Source organism: Leptonotus elevatus, chromosome 8 (assembly GCF_054856555.1).
Source record: "Leptonotus elevatus isolate MCC_2025b chromosome 8, RoL_Lele_1.0, whole genome shotgun sequence".
Lineage (NCBI taxonomy): Eukaryota > Metazoa > Chordata > Actinopteri > Syngnathiformes > Syngnathidae > Leptonotus > Leptonotus elevatus.
The window spans coordinates 13,093,547-13,110,612 of record NC_141246.1 but is presented as its reverse complement, the minus strand read 5'-3'; the positions used below and the strand labels follow the sequence as shown (position 1 = coordinate 13,110,612).

At 41.0% G+C, this 17,066-nt stretch overlaps 1 protein-coding gene across 5 annotated transcripts in view; it reads left to right on the top strand.

Annotated features, from left to right (window-relative positions):
• The window catches only part of doc2g (double C2-like domains, gamma), a 70,686-nt gene that overhangs the window by 30,297 nt on the left and 23,323 nt on the right, over positions 1 to 17,066 (top strand). For 3 of the 5 annotated variants that reach the window (XM_086082306.1, XM_086082307.1, XM_086082305.1), the window contains exons 5-8: positions 6,016 to 6,403; positions 6,771 to 6,850; positions 8,594 to 8,668; positions 13,403 to 13,512. In XM_086082306.1, the coding sequence (XP_085938432.1) occupies positions 6,034 to 6,403; positions 6,771 to 6,850; positions 8,594 to 8,668; positions 13,403 to 13,512 (635 nt within the window). In that variant the 5' untranslated portion in view covers positions 6,016 to 6,033. Of the gene's footprint in view, positions 1 to 2,689; positions 2,953 to 6,015; positions 6,404 to 6,770; positions 6,851 to 8,593; positions 8,669 to 13,402; positions 13,513 to 17,066 lie in introns of those variants that run through there. The other 2 variants (XR_015095781.1, XM_086082304.1) reach the window with 1 other exon arrangement.

The following is a 17,066-nucleotide window of genomic DNA, read 5'->3' as shown; positions in this document are numbered from 1 at the left end:
ATATTGGTAGAGCAGTCAAAATTAATTGAGTAATCGATTATCAAATTCATCGTCAACTATTTTGATAGTCGAGTAATCGTTTGGAGCCATTTTTAATTTAAAATCCTCTGATTTCAGCATATCAAGAGTAGCCTAATGGTTCACTGATGTCTGTAGTCCTTCATTAAAGAAGACTGATATTCTTCTGTGTTTAATCAAAATTTGACTTTTGCAAACATCTGTCTTTACTTTGGAAAACAATGACCAAACCGGCAACATCGTACAACTTTCTTTTTTTTGTATCACTGTACAAATATGAAGTACGGAATAAACACCAAACACTGGTTAATAAACAGTAATGAGGGGTTAAAATGCTTTTGTAATGCACTTTAATGCAAAATTAAAATGAATCAGATTAGTTGATTAATCGATTGAATATGAATAATCGATAGATTAATCAACTCTAAAAATATTCGATAGTGACAGCACTATTTTGAAGTGTGCATTTAGTGTGAAATAGAGAATTTCCACCAATGCGAAGAAGAGTTTTCAATGGTCAGCAGGTCACTTGCGAGCACTTTGCCAGTGCAGTGAGCAGAGGAAGTGCTCACCTTTTCGTTTTTAGTGCGGCAGCAGAGGGTAAAGACCCTGAGAGGATTGTGTTATCTAGATATTCTTTTCAAACCGCTGGGAAATCAAAGAAGTCCTGCAAGGTCAACATCACAAATGATTCACCGTTCTTTTCAGGCAAATGAAGATCATCCACTGGTCAATGGTGCACTTTTGAATCTTTAAATTCAATGAAAGCTTGTTTGTATGATATCTTTAGTTTCAACGTTTTGACTGGACATTTTTGAACATTATGGTCAGCAGCCGAACTAAATCAAACCTATCATGCATGTTAGCAAATGTATTTGTACATCATTAAAATGTTACTCTTCTATACCGAGAGCTGTGCTACAGAATATTATTTTATTTATGTAATCCCAGAGCGTAAATTGAAAAAAAAAAAAAAAGGTCATGCTTTCTGGAGAGATGTGATAGAGACGGGACTGCGCAACTGCGTCGAGCCCTCGAAGTTGGGGGGGTTGTGTGCTTTGAACGCCTACAACCAGTCTGAATTAGCATATTTTTACAGAGGCTTTCAACACTTTCTGATATGCTGTACACTTTAAAAGTCTTGACATTTCTCTCTATAAATCTTAATTTCATAGCGCTTTAATCCTGCCCTATCAATTCTCGTCCATTGTTACTGTTGAGTGGTTGGATCTCAGGGACATAGGCTGAATTTTTTTAGTGGGGTAGCCAGAGTGACGCAACATCTCACGTGCGCACACATATGCGCACGCTCATTCACGTACTCGTAATCACCTCTGGAGCCGGGAAGTCATTGTTTGTCATCCTATCCACAGTCAGGGTTTCATACACAAAAAAAAACAGTGCCCAACACACTCATAATACAAGCAGGATCTAGTCTATGGAAAAAATGATGTGTTGCTGACCTTAATTTACTGAATAATGCCATTTTCTTTTCTGCTGTTGCTTTTCATCTCATATTGTAGTTTACTTCTATTTTATGCGCTGATTCATAAGCTAACAGCCAGTCAGAGTGATCAATTGTCACTGACGGCGACGCCATTTTTCATACTAGGATTGATGGCCCAGTCATTCAAATCATATCTAAAAATCACAATGACGTTCCTCCACACTCTAAAAATGGATTGGTTAAAAAAAAAATACCAATCTAGTAGGTTAAGCTCATATTGGCTTGATTAACCAATAGATTGGTCAGACATCGACCATTCCGGGTGGTTAGAGGCATAACCGTTTTGATGGTTAGCCAAAAGTAAGTCTAGATAGATCACTTGGAAATATATTTATTGTATCAATTTATTGTATTAAAAAAAAAACATTATTATGACGACAACATAGTTTAAAAATGGAAATGTGTGTCTAGATAGATCACTAGGCGTGACCAGCTCAGTGGCCTAGTAGTAGAGTGGGTTGTAGTGTTGTAGTGTGAGTGGAACCCACAACCGCCCCGTGGCTGGGAGGTTGTGGGCTCAATCCCTGGCCAGGCTATACCAAAGACTATGAAAATGGGACCCATTTGCCTCCCTGCTTGACACTCATCATTATGGGTTGGAATTGGGGGGTTAGATCACCAAATGATTCCCAAGCGCAGCCCCTGCTGCTGCTCACCGTTGCCTCATGAGATGGGTCAAATGCAAAGGAACCCCCCCCCCCCATCCTTGGGTGACTTTTATTTACTTTTTCCCCCCAATTCTTTATTTTACTCTCTTCCAAGTGTATATATTACTCTAAAACTGAGTCTCTTTGGTCCCATTCTAAATAGAGTCGAATTTACTCTACAGAATTTACTGCCATGACCAGCTCTACCCCTTTAATTTGGTTCACTTTATTACTACGGCTGATGCTTCCAGTTACTCTGACACGCATGCACAAATACACGTAGACACAGTTTATTGTGTTCAAGTCAGTCAACGTGTTGAATTTAATTTCCGTTCCTTCAGCGCGCTGAATTCTCCTTCCATTCCTGCCTTTTTGGATGCGTTGTGGGCGTGTCCCTTCAAAGCCAATGTATTTGTCTCACTATGCATTTGTGCTGTTGCTGTCACGTGTGCACACAAAACACACTCTCTCTCTCTCTCTGTCTCTCTCTCTCCCTCTTTCCCCGTCACCTGCTGCAAAAGTGAGTGAGTGTACATTGTCTGACATGCACAGTCTGCACTCGTCTGATGAGGATTTTAAGTGGATACGTCACAAATAGGGGCAAGGGAAAGAGGGAGGGACGGAGCCGAAGAGGAGAGCAAGCCATGTACAGAGAGCCAGAGAGAGAGGGGGATATATTGACTCAAAGCTGGTCTTCATGCTCCTTAGTGTGTTTGAGAGAGAGAGGCAGGCGTGAGAGCAGTTAAGATGGAGTGCTGGCACAGATGAAGACTGCCCTGGGTATGTATTTGGTCCGTGCATGTGTCCCTGCGTATGTCTGAGGCTCCGAGCGAATGAGTTTGTGAGCGCCACGCTTCCAAGTGCTCATTGATGTCATTGTAATAAGCCAGCAGTGATGTGGGACCGCCGTTACATAAACGCAGTGTGAAGGCACTGAGTGAGTGGAGGTAATGAAATTGGATCATGGGGTCTTCATTTTGGTGGAGGATTTAAACTTGCGCATGTGTGTTCGAATTGGTTCTGGTGAGGAGTCTGCTGTTTAAAAGGTGACTTTACAACTAAGTTGTGGATTTTGTGTAAAACTGTGGTTATATATATCAGACTTTGGATTGAACAATAATGATTGTTTGCTTACAATGAAAACATAACATATTTTTATTTAATTTGAGCAAGTAGCTTACCTCGGTTGCACATGATCAAAATGTGTTACACTAACATACATCATTTGATTATTTTCAAGTAAAATAGGGGAAAGTGTTGTCAGTTAACCATATTTAAACCCGAAAATTAAGTGCTTTCTTCCCAGGGTATTGGCCAATGTCTATTTTATTTTTATTTTTTTACTGATTTAGGCAGATAATGGTAACACAATTATAATGATAGTCATAGTAAAATGCCTCCCAATTAATCTAATCTAGTTTGACAAATCTAGTCGATAAATACTTATTCGTTTGCAAGCAAACTCAGTTTTCCCTTTCTGTAGATGTTTTTTTTTTTTTAACAGAAGAAATTATTGTATCCACTGAAATGCTACGATACATTTCTCCTACAGTACTTTCATAGTCAACAGCATGGACTGTCACAGAGATTTTCTGGATGTAGAACCCCGGTGCCATGTTCACATTTTATGTGCTAGTAACAGTGCTTGAGGTGTCAACATGGACACAAAATTGTGTCTCTTTCACTCTTGATGAATTTACGACATTTCTTGAGTCATTGATGCTATACACAACATTTACTTTACTAACGTCCTGATTAGGTAAAGCAACTTGCTTGTTGAATTCACATTCCGGTCATTTACGAGTATGCAGTAGATGCTGATCTATTTATGACAGAAATTAGTGTTGTAAAGCATAGCAAATATGCTCAATTTTGAGAAACAACCTTAAAGATTGAAAATGACAGAAGCAATACAATTTAAAGGCTCAGGAAAGTGCTCTCATTCCCAAAAAATGGGACTTCCACTTTTGGCAATTTGGGGCGATGAATATATCTCTTCTTCTACACGGCAGATGTAGTTTAGGAACATTTCTTTGCTGCTTTTCCACCGCGATGACGATGGACACTCTGTTATGCCGTTTTACATGTCTGCATAGTGAAGTGAACATGAGCTGCTTACGCAGATAGCATGCCTCTGTAAACAGTCAGAAAGCAGGCATGTCGGCTGTGGACAAGCCTCTTGGAAGAAATGCCAGTAAATGCCTCATTATCTAATATTACAGGTATTTCATTGAGGATCTATTACACGATTGCTTAGATCATTATCGATCCTTATTAAGACTCTGTGACCCTCACTTGCTTTTATTGACTTATCACACCATTTAATGTCTTATTTTCGTGCCCAACGAACGTCTAGCGCTAAGTGCATTCTAACTGTGCTCATTTTTTGTAGACGGGCGCAGTTGGAAATTTGCACTGTTGTGGGATTGAACACAGTCAACTTGATTCCCAGCCAATCAAAGCTGCTCTTCTCATTCCCCTTCAAATTCAGCACATGAGAGGCATGCAGTCTGCATGACGGAAGCGTAATGGACTCACTGGAGTCCATGCAGGAGATTGGTGCACACAAAGTATACTCAACAAAAATCTAAATGCAACACTTTTGTTTTTGTTCCCATTTTTTACGAGATGAACTCAAAGATCTAAAACGTCTTCCACATACACAATATCACCATTTCTCTTAAATCTTGTCCACACACCAGTCTAAATCTGTGATAGCGAGCACTTCTCCTTTGCCGAGATAATCCATCCCACTTTACAGGTGCACTAATCATGGCGTCTAATCAGCATCTTGATATGGCACACCTGTCAGGTAGGATGGATTACCTCGGCAAAGGAGAAGTGTTAACTATCACAGATTTAGACTGTTTTGTGAACAATATTAGAGAGAATTTGGGATATTGTGTATGTGGAAGACGTTTCAGATCTTTGAGTTCATCTCATAAAAAAATGGGAGCATAAACAGAAGTGTTTCATTTATATTTTTCTTGAGTATATATTTATAAGTGCGTATACGTACATTTATAAGTATGTTTGTCAGGAACTGTAAGAAGATGATCCACTTGTGGATGATGTAAAGGGAGCACTTGAGCCCGCTTTCCACTCTTGATAGTCACAGCAGTTAACTGGTTCGTGTTATTATCATGGGAATATTTGTTAATCATCCACATCATGTTTATAAGATGGAGTTAATCACCTAACTAGGGGCAGTACAGAAACTTGTACAATAATTGCAAGATTTTATTAGGGATGCAGCATGAAAAAAAATAAAAAGATTTCATCGCTGTGAGGTAACTAACAAATGATGGCCTTTGGTAAATGGAGTCTAGAATTTGTTAGCAGTTATTATGCTTCATTTAGAGGTAAACATGTTAATGACTCAGTTAGACTCTGAGCTGTATTATGTAAATATTGCTGAGGGGAGGTGCCGACAAGCTAGAGGAGTGCAGCCAGAAGAGAGAAATGTTGGAGAGTGAAGTGACGTCACATGTTCAGACTTTACCGTGATACATTGGAATATTCAGTCAAAACGCAGACTTGGTGCGCTGACTCGTGCGTGTGAGTCACACTTGAAGTGGCAAACGTTGTGGCGATTTCTATTTTGGAATTTGAGAGCTCCGAATTGCATCGACAGATGAAAACCGAAACATGTTTCTCTTTTTTCCCTTGTGGGTGTGGAAGATGTGATGTGAATTTCAACGGTGTGGATCCTGTCCTACAAAATCGGTCACTGTGAAAAGTTAGGAGCTCAGGAGGTAGACGGCACTCGTGTTTTTTTTTGTCTCCTTGAGGGTCGCGCCTGTAGTTGCTGTTTTCTCACTCTTCTTTTCCTCTTTATTCCAGTCCCGTTCAGCAGCCCACATGAGCGTCTCCAAACCACCGCCACCCCCTTCCGCCTCCCACCTCGCCATCCCTCCTTCCTCCACCTCAACGCCCTCCTCATCAGTCTCCTCCCCCTCGGCCCCGCCCCCTCCCTCGCCCGTCAAGATTTCTATGCAGGAGCACTTTGCCATCAACGTGTGCCCGGGCCCCATCCTCCCCATCCCACAGATCTCAGACTTCTTCCCGCGTTTCCACGACTATCCCTGCACGCCGCCACCTCCTCGTGAGAAAAAGATCCTGAAGGAGGAAACTTTCAACGGCGAGATGGGAGGAGGTTTCAAGGATGGCGAGAGGCGGGGGGACAATAGTGGGGACAGAGAGGAAGTCGCTGACTCCGATGATGACGACAGTGAGTTTCTCAAGAGTTTGTGTCGGTGTTTGTTAATTTATATGGAAATTAAAAAGCATTGCTGCAGAAAAAGAACACTGCCAGCTCTAAAACTTGAAAATGGAGCGTCATCTTTTTCTACTCAAGACCAGTTTTTCCTCCGGAGAAAACAGCATGCACAGCGTAATTTGGAAAAAAATTGTTTTCCCTCCATCTCACTATACGTCCCTGCAGTGCTAAGCTGCAATAGTATAGGATTTTCTTTCTGCTTTTTTCCCAAACAGCAAGCTACAAGATGGGTCAATTCTTATTTAGCAGTTTCGTGCTTTTGAGTGTGTCTGTGTGGCTGAGTCCCGCCAGTAATTGGTGCCATCTTTGTTGTTTCCAGCCTATTTGGGGACGTTGGAGTTCACGCTGCTCTTTGATCAGGAGAATAACTGTCTTCATTGCACCATTCACAAAGCAAAGGTAACCACAACTTCTACAGTATGTCTTGTAAACCTTACAAAGTACAAAAAACGTCATGCTCCGTACAGGGTTCAAATCAAATCTAAGAGAATGCTTTTTAATGTCGTTTTATAATGCAACTTAAAACTAAATGAATCCCCACGTCGTACTGCATATACACATATGCACACACATAAACATACAGTACATATATGCATACTTACACGCTGCTCAAAAAATGTAAAGGAACAAAGTGTTCCCTTAATTGTTTTGATTTTTTTTGAGCAGTGCATATATACATAGCGTGTACACTGCCCAAAACAATTAAGGGAACACTTTGTTTCATTATTTATTTGAGCAGTATATATTTGGGCTGTCAGTCGATAACAATTTTTTATTTTGATAAATTGCATGATTTACATTAATCTCGATTAAATTGCTTGCCCGTTATATTTGTTCTAAATGTACAATAAAATATATTTGTGTTAACTCTATAAAGCCTGAACCATGAAATACATAAGAGAAAATTCTGATTCTTTACAAATAGTGTATTTATTGATCCTTTTAAACAAACAAACAAAACAAATTCTTGGAAAATCAACTTCCACATTTGACCTTTGATTTGTGTCACAGTTGATACATCCGGTCGCAATGCTTTAAACTCGTACGTTTATAACTGTCAAAAATATTATAATAAACAGATATATCAATCTTAATAGTATTTCCCAAAATCAGAAAGAACATTTCCCACTATTAATTAGTATGGGCGTCTCTCCTTTCTCAATTGGGGCGATCTTGCAAAGTTGCTGGAAAAGCCATCAGCTGGGTGATACTGCCCTCTAACGGATTATCCATGCAATGCATGTGTCAGATCATATACATCAGGGTTTTAATGGAAAAAAAATACTATACTCATGAAATAGAGGGTTCAAAAGGTCTTGTATTTAATATGATACGTTTGGCGTAATAACATAAAAATGGACAAATGTGGTTGTATCTTTTAGTTCATTGATACATTAATTTTATAGTAAGTCATTCATAAAGTTAACATTAACGGTTACGGTTAAACGAAGTGTGAAGCATTGAGTCATAGATGTGTGTTGAGGTAATTGTCTGCCACTAGGTGACATTAGGGTTTTATGTTGGACGTTGGTGACAGGAACACCACATTTTTCTTTTCAAATTCAGATAAATTGGAACATAAAGCAACTCATGAACTCCAGGCCATTTTGTTCCTTGTAAATTACAAATCGTCACCGGTCCCCAAAAATTGTTTTCTCATATTTATTATTGCTAAACTGTGTGACTCTTTTACACAACACATTTAAAGTAAGGCATGAACAACAATTAGATTGAAATTTTTAATGCCTCCCGACATCATATTCAATGCTTCTTAATGCCATTTAAGGCCTTGATTTTAGCAAAAATCTATTTAATGACTTAACATGCTTTTTAATGACCCACAGAAACCCTGTCCATAGCTATGTAGACACATTTGGAACAAGGACACCCACCTCGCATACTGTAAACTGTCACATGAGTTTAATTATGTAAATCCCTTTGAATAAGTCCCTAGAGGACAACACAATTGAGTCGAGGGGAGTCAGAAACAGCGGCACGGAATAGAAACACCCAGCAGCGCCATTGTGATGTTTGCTGTCTTTTTCTGACCCTGTTGTTCGTGTGTTGTAACGTTTGAGGGCATGATGATGTCACATCAACACTACAGTATAGTACAGTGTCTTTGTATGTGTGTATTCACAGGGACTGAAAGCCATGGACTCCAATGGGCTGGCTGATCCGTATGTCAAGCTTCATCTTCTTCCTGGGGCTAGCAAGGTCACTGCTCCAACCTCACCTCAGTGGCTAACATACGCTAAAATCCCGTAAATAGCCATTTTTTGCAACAACAAAAACATTTGAGGGGGTGGGATATTATATTAAAAGGCCAACATTTAAAAGCAGTTACAAACATAGTTAAAAAGATTTAAAAGTAAAGAAATTAAAAAATAGCTTACTAAAATTACTGAAAGAGCACACAGTGCAAGCGTGGTTAAAATAAAATGACAGACTTACAATTAGGCTACAGTTGGTTTGTCTGGAAAAAAATGATCGACTGACGATGACGGACGGGTGGCCAAGGCGCTGACGAATGACACAACACAAACGTGGCACAATGACTTTTACAAATATGTTTGTTCTGTCTTTACTGTGAAACGGTGAAAACGCTTTTGCCAAATTATCGCATGGCAGCAGCTAATTTAGCGCGTCGTCTCGAGCCGCCGAGCAGGGAACTTCGCGGTGGGCTCGTTCTTATTTCGCCTTTTTCAAGACGCCGCTTTATCGAGCACAAACATGTTCTGCTCGGCTGCACTGCTCTTGTTTTGTGTCCAGCTCAAGCTGGTGGGAAGATAAGGCATGCCGCAACTTGCAGCCCCATGCTTTTTGGCAACCTGTTGTTGGACATTTTAGCTCAAGGTGGATATGAAGTGAGGCTATGATAAGAGAGAGGGCATGCTGAGCCATGATAGGTCGAATGAGGCAACTCTGGTGAGATCCAGAGTGTCGACCATCACAGGGTCTGGGGGCATCTTTGTCCTCCAGGCCTCTTCTGTGTATGCTCCCGCATTGTTCTTAGTCTTGCCGCTCGCTTACCAACATTATCGCTATCTATGTCAAACCATATCGCTGTGACCTTATTTGACCTTGAAATACCAACTCAGAAAGGCGAGAAGGGAGAGGGAGGAAAGGGGGGAGAGTAAGAGAAGGGATGTGAGTAGGGGTGGGGGGGGACATAAAGGGAGGGCAGCAGCAGGTGGTTGTCATGGAAACAGGGAGGATTGCTACACGGCTCACGTCAACGGGCGGGTGTTGATGGGAGTAGAGCGGTGGGTGGGCGGGACGTGGAGAATGCGTCAATGAGGAGGTAAGTACCCATGGCCCGTCATTAGTTAAATATCCACCAGACGGGGGCCACGTCATTTGACAAGTGGGAGTGCACACATGCTGAAGTGAGTATGACGGACGCTCTCGCCTACTCATGCCTGCGTTCAGTCCATGCATGTGAAGTAGAGTTTAGTGGCAACGGAGGCGCACGTGTTCCACCTCAAAGTTTATTTCGCTCTCATCATTCAGCATATGTTCTTAAAGCTAACGCAACATCCTCTCAAGCATGACCCACCTTAGCTGTGGTTACATAAGGATTTACACGAAGACCATGTAAAGTACATTCAGAGATTTGATTCCAAATGCATAATTTGAAGAACATTTTTGAAAACAAGACTCAGAACTACAGTATGTAGTACTTACTGCAACTCGAACCTGGGCAGTGTGGTCGGAAGACGAGTATCTATCCGATTGAGCTAACAGGCCTGTAAATATTTTTGTTGACTATGTGTTTTGTAACGTCTGACTATGAATTTTGTAACATCAACCATCCTACAACCTCACAGCCTCTTACTAACCCCAAGCATTTGTGTCCCATTTAAAGACATAACGTATACTAACCTCAACCATTAGTCCCAGTGATGACGAAGTGACTTACATATCAACTCTACAAAACACTAAAATAATCACAGGCCTGTTATCTCAGATGTCCGTCTTCCGACCAGATGACCTGGATTCGAGTCCCATTAACTCCACTTATGGTTCACTTCACTATTTTTTCACTATTTACATGGCCGACAGAGGTCGATAATCTACAATACGTAACACTTGGTCGTATTTTGGTGCATGGTAAAATGACCCATATGGTCGTCCTCTGTTAGAGGACTTGTTGACCGTTGTGATGCAGACTGAGAGGAACCAGGTTGAACCTGAGGTAGGTCAGTGTCTTCTGGCTCAGAATTGGATTCTGCCTTTGCTGGCTCAAACAGGTAGGGATGTGTAGACAAAAGAATGTTGCTAAATGAAGTAGCATCCTTTTTTCAGGTTGTACTAGTTGTTTTTGATTGACAGTTGACAGTCCAGTGGGACATGTTTTTAAAGAATTCAGCGGACACGCCTGCAGTGTTTGAGAGCGGAGACAATGAATTGTTTTTTCACAGTTTATATGTATATATATATATACGTATATATTTAAATTATTGTTAAATTTGGCAGGTTTGTTTAAGAGATTCTTATCTGTTGCAGGAAATTTCCACCAGGCAGTACCGTTCAGCTCACCGTAGTACATTATGATAACGTGATTCTCGCGAAACCTTGTTTTTCTTCTCCAACCCGCTCTTTCACATCTAGAAATCCTATTGACAATATGTCAAAACCCAGCCAACCCCTCTTCATCCACATCTCTAGGAAAGAGTAATCGAAGGAGAAAAGTGCAATGAATAGACGATAGATGCATGCAGACAGATGGAGGGAACTGAAGACAAATGTAAACGGGCAGATGGAGGATCAAGATAAAACATTTAGAAACAAAGTTTTAAGACTGCTGATGATAAAGGCACAGACACAAGGGAGGGGGAACTCATTGTGGAAACAATAAACCACAGGCAGTAAAAAAGCGCGACTTTTGTGACCTTAATTTATAAAAAATATTACTTTTCTTTTTCACATTTCAACAAAAAAAAGTTGATGATTGGATAGCAATGAGGAAATAATGGTTTCTAGTCCGTGGATGTGGGGATAAAACGAGACAAACAAGTGGAAAGGAGGGAGCTTTGGGTCCTGAGTCTCTCCCAACAGACTGACTAAGAGGACGATGGCGTGAAAGATGGGGTGTTTATCTTCAGAACCGCGGACACGAGCAGGAGAAAGTGATGGAAGAGCATTCTTACTTTTTGTAGCAGCTGCAGAGAGTGGTTATAGGGCAAGCAATTTTGGGACATGCGTTATTACCCGGCACCACACCTCTGATGAAATATGAGACATCATTGTACTGACTGAAATTTATTGATACTTACTTTTTAGAAACGGATTTATTAAGTGTTGTTCCAACAACACAGGGCAGCAGCTTGGGCTTTAGCCTTTATAGGTTAACATGTCACAGTTTTTCTTTCAGAGAATATTAATAGGGCAGTAGCTAGTGTTATCACGATACCACGATTCTGAATTATCTTCATTACAGTACCTGCCTAGAGTACCTCAGTGCTGATACTGAAACAATACCAACAGCAAAAAAATGAAAATCATCAGTAAAGGCATTGGCATTATAGATGACAAACCATGGAAACTCACATCTTTGCATTTTTAATCATTCAAAATCAGGGCAGTGGAGCATATCAAAATTAATTATCCGTCCATCCATTGTCTTCCGCTTATCTGGAGTCAGATGGACAGGGAGCAGCTTTAGCAGGGAAGTCCTGACTTCTCTCTCCCCAGCCACTTTGTCCAGCTCTTTTTGCCACGCTTGTCCATTACTATTCTTGGACCTATGTTGACCTAACAATATAGAAAATAATTAATGTAAAGGCAAAAAACATTGACTAAGACAAACATTGCACTAATCAAAGTAGCGACCGACCGTGATTCTGAGCAGAGAGTCTGAGAGCGATCTGTCGTACAGTATTGTTATTGTGTGGGGCCTGTATAAAATACACTATACAGACAACAACAGTACAGCAGTGCTAGTCCAGCTGTATTTTACAGGAAAAAAACAATAAACTGCTTAAAGCAAGCACACTTAGCCTCTTTTTTTATTTTTTTAAATAAATTGGTTGCTATTTGCTGAACTGAGCAGGAGTACCAGTACTACAAATACTATTTATTTATGTATTTATTTATTTATTTATTTATTTATTTATTTGTTTATTTATTTATCTATTTTTATTGGTGCGGTATCATGGTATTTTACCAGTAGTGGTATACAGCCCGAGCAAGAATTCTATTTTGAATTAAATTCACCATGAAATTTAACTAAATTCAAACTAGCTGAGGTGACTCTCAAAGTGATTCAAACACTTTAAAGATCATAATACTTCATGTATAATCAACATTTCCATACACACACGTTAACTGTAACTGATTAGGGTCAAATGCAAACTGGGAAGGTGAAGAAAATCCTTTTGAATGAATCATCCTCATTGTGATAATCCAAGTCAAGGTTTTTACAAATACTTTGGTTTTGCATGATTGATGAGTTGGAAAATAGCAGAGGAGAAGAACTAGTCCCTGAAAACATATTTTTCTGTGTTATTGACATAAACTCCACCGTCAAATCCTCAGCAGGATGAAAACATCCCGAAGGCAACCGTAGGAAATGAGGCAGCAAGCGAGGAGATGGGGCAGCCATTAGGAGCCTGCATGCAATTCACTTTCCAGAAAGCTTTAAATTTTCATTCTGATTGTGTTGCACACTTTAAACGTCTGCTGCATTTGAAACTGGTGTGGCTGCGCTGCCTCATTACATTGCGAAGGAGACAGATGGACAGGTGAGGAGAGGGAAGCCTCGTTGGCCTCTCACGCTCGCTCAACAGATGTCCGAGATCTCCTCAGGGGCCGAGATAAATAATTCCCTCGCGGTCATTTTTTTTTCGCAGTCCCTTGTCCTTTTTCTCTGATCTGATGAATTTTCTACCAAGCTCTTTACACGTTGCTCCCTTCCCCTTCATTGCTCAAATGTATTTCCCTCTCCAGGCAAACAAACTTCGCACAAAGACTCTGAAGAACACGCTAAACCCAGTGTGGAACGAGACGCTGGTGTATCATGGAATCACAGCGGCTGACATGACCACCAAAACACTCAGGTAGGCTCTCAGCTTGAAATGTCATACACTGGGCGGTGTGAGCATTTCCATACAGAGGGATGAGATTCCCTGCAAACTGCCAGCAGCACGGTGCGCCTTTCTATGGGCTTTTCTTGGTAATTCATTATCGCAGCCAACTGCCCCACTTGCTGCTACTCCTCAGGTGTCATCTGTGCTGGGATTGTCTCCATATGGAGTGGCTGAGGTCAAACGTTGCCAACTTGACCCAAAAACTCAAAATACATTTTTGTTGTCCTGTAAGCTGAATGAGAGACTTTGTGTCCGGGAATGTACATGCTGCGTGCAATGAGTGTCTCAGTGGATTCGTAATAGTGTTGGGTGACTTTGTTTATCCTGAGGAAATACAAGCACGCACGCGCACGCGCACACGCTCAGTGCATTCATCTCCCCTAAACACACAAACGCAACCAGTCAGGTGTGTCCATGTGTGTGTGTCCTCCTATGTGTATGTCAAGGGCAACTGGTGGAAAGATTGCACATGTATGGCTCCTCCTCTGCATCTAGACAAAATACACACACCCAAACAAAAACAAAGCTCATCTCCCACAAACACAATTTATTCGGCTTCCTCAAATGCATCACCGCACACACCAACACATCCCTCAAACTGGAGAAAACCCATCTGACCTCTATCCAAGGACACAGACACAAACAGCATGGTGGTGCTGGCTAGCCAAAGAGAGGAGGAGGAGGGAGGAGCATGTCCGCTGTCATGCGAGGGGTAAAGAGAGAGAGGGGTGGTTCCAGAAATGAACAAAGTGAGCAGGGCAAGGCGGGGTGCAGTGTGACTGATGCTAAGTGGCAGATACGGGCTTGTGGAAGAAGAAACTTAGGATGCTAAGACGGAGGAGGATGACAGGGTCAATGGAGAGAATCAGACGAGAGTAGAAGGATGGATGTAACTGAGGAGTTAGTGAATGGGGAGCCGACGAACAAAGGAATGGGGACAGAGACAAACAGACCGTAAATAAGATAATGGAAAGCTCACATCGATGATGAAGGAGAGCTGAGCGACAGAACTGAAAGAGATGAAAGACCAAGAGGGATGTCTAATCAAAAGCGTTCTGGGTGTGTTTGTATGCCAGCACCACATCTCAGCCAATAAATAGAGTTTGTTCTCATTATTTCACACCAAGCAAAGCAGCGTTAGGGAACGGCGAAACAGAGGGGCATCCCCAGAGAGATGTTGACTCACTGGCTTGTACCCGGCTACATTCTACTTGGCTGCTCTCTGCTGAGCGTGCAACATGGGGACGCTGTGCTGTTTGATCCGCACGCTACATGAGCCCAACACTCTCCTGGGACCGTGCCGGTGCTGGTGCTGGAGACCCTCCACTTATTAACTAGTCGAACTGCAGAGACCAAATCCTATTCATCCCCGGATTTCTTCAGTTACACACGTAGTGTCACTGTTTGAAGTCCACTTTATGACTATTTTGACCAGATTTGACAGTTTCTCTGCTTTTAGGGTTAAAGGGGAAGTCAACCCAAAAGTTTTCTTAAGAATATTGTGCCGCATGCTGCCCCACTAGTCTTAACAAAGAATTCTGATTAATAATGTGTTTGTGGAATATGAGTTAAGCAGAAAAATCCACCTGTTTTTATCCATCTCAGGGAGTGGCCATTTTGTCACTTACTGTCGACTGAAAATGACATCATAGTGTTTACCTCATTCAAACCCAAAAATGCGTACATACGTTTTTTAATACTTTGTCCTTCACTCCCCAAAACGTATTTATAATTTATTTTTAATGCAAGAGCATACAGAAGGCTTTGATGCTGTTTCTGACATGAAAATGTGGCTTAAAGCAATGGTAGTTATTACAAAAAACGGCCAGCATGTGGCAGCAGAGTATAAGAGATCAGCCAGGGCCATGTTGCAACAAGCTCTTTTTGCCAGTGTTTCCACAAGGAATGTGAATAATAATGAAACTTAGCCATATTCTAATGCGGATCGCTGCAAAACAGATACAGATGATGAAATGAGAGACTGTAATCTTTCTTTTGGTAGGTTCCATGTTTTTATAGCAATAGAACAGAATATTCTGTTGTCCTTGCAATATCAATCAAAATCCAGTAAAACAGTTGGGAGCGAAGGGGTTTGCTTCAGTGAAAATGGCTGGGAGTGAATAAGTTAAGGGCTGAGGTAACGACCAACACCTGTTTTCTGGATTTGGTCATGTGATGTTCACAAGCTGAGTCAGGTTCTATCACCACAAGTTTTATTTATTTTTTCATGATCAAACTCAGGAAACAAGTGAGCTTCACCTTTAAATTTGTTTTTAAGTACCTCTATTGGCCAGGTACCAGATCTGTCCATCTGCTCAAGATCACACTACAATTCACTTTATTTTACAGACTGTAACCGCCATCAAGGCAAGATGTGGTCGCTGTTATTTTGTTTTACACATCGTTTTGAGCCAATGAGTGACGACGAATGATTTTTTTTTGGTGTGCATTCAAGTCAAAATTGGGTGTCTAAATTAGCCATCAAAGGGCCAACTTAACACAAGTAAATCAAATTTTTAAAAAATCTACAGTGTTGACTTCTTTTTCCCCTTCCTAGGGACATTCTATGAAAAATGGCCTTTTTAATGCCTTGTATACAAATAGTTGGGTCTCTGGAGTGCCTGCCCACCCAAGTGTGAAATTAACCAAATAAATCTTTAATTATCCGGTGAGTTCTGAAAATAAGTCTGTAAGCGAGACATTCTGCACTTCTGCCCAGGTGTTACAAAACAGTGGCGATAATTAACACAATACCCACACCACACTGTGCATGTCAGCCTGACGTGAGCAACCAAGCTGGTCCAAGTTCCAGAGCAGAAAAAATGGCAATCATAAATCCATCCAGCCATTCATATCCTACACAGGTTATGCTCATTCGAAGCACGGGTAAGCTGGAGCTTCTCCCTGCTGAGTTTGGGCAAAAGGCAGAATAATTTGCATGCTGTTTGAATGGGAGAGGAAAGAGAACATGCAAACTCCACACAGGAAGCCCAGAGCAGAGATTTGAACATGAAACAACTGTGAGGCAGATGTACTCATCACTAGGTATAGCCCCGGATCTTTGATTATTGAGGTATGAATATTGTAATGAATATTATTTTGGTCATGTACGATTTAAATGATTTAGTGTTCACATTACGAGGTTATGTACAGAAAGTCCTGCAGCTGCGATGGAAGCACAGTAGATTTCATTAACTGACAACAACCAGCAGAGGATGCAATTAATTCAGGGCCAATTGCTGCCTAAACAGGTTTGCGCTGCAATGGGGAAGAAAAAAAAGTAAACAGGAAGACAGTTGAATTTGATGCCAAACTATCTTGACAGTTGATGGCAATATTCCACAGATTGGCAGAATGGGAATTGAGTGAGGATTCTGTCTTAACTTAATGGGTTATAATAATTAGGATGGTTGCTCATATTTGCCAAAAAAATGATTCACTGAAATCTTTAGTTTTGTTGGCATGTGTGAAATAGGATTGTAGCTTAGAGCGTCAAGTTTTTTCCTTTTTGTGTTAACAGGACA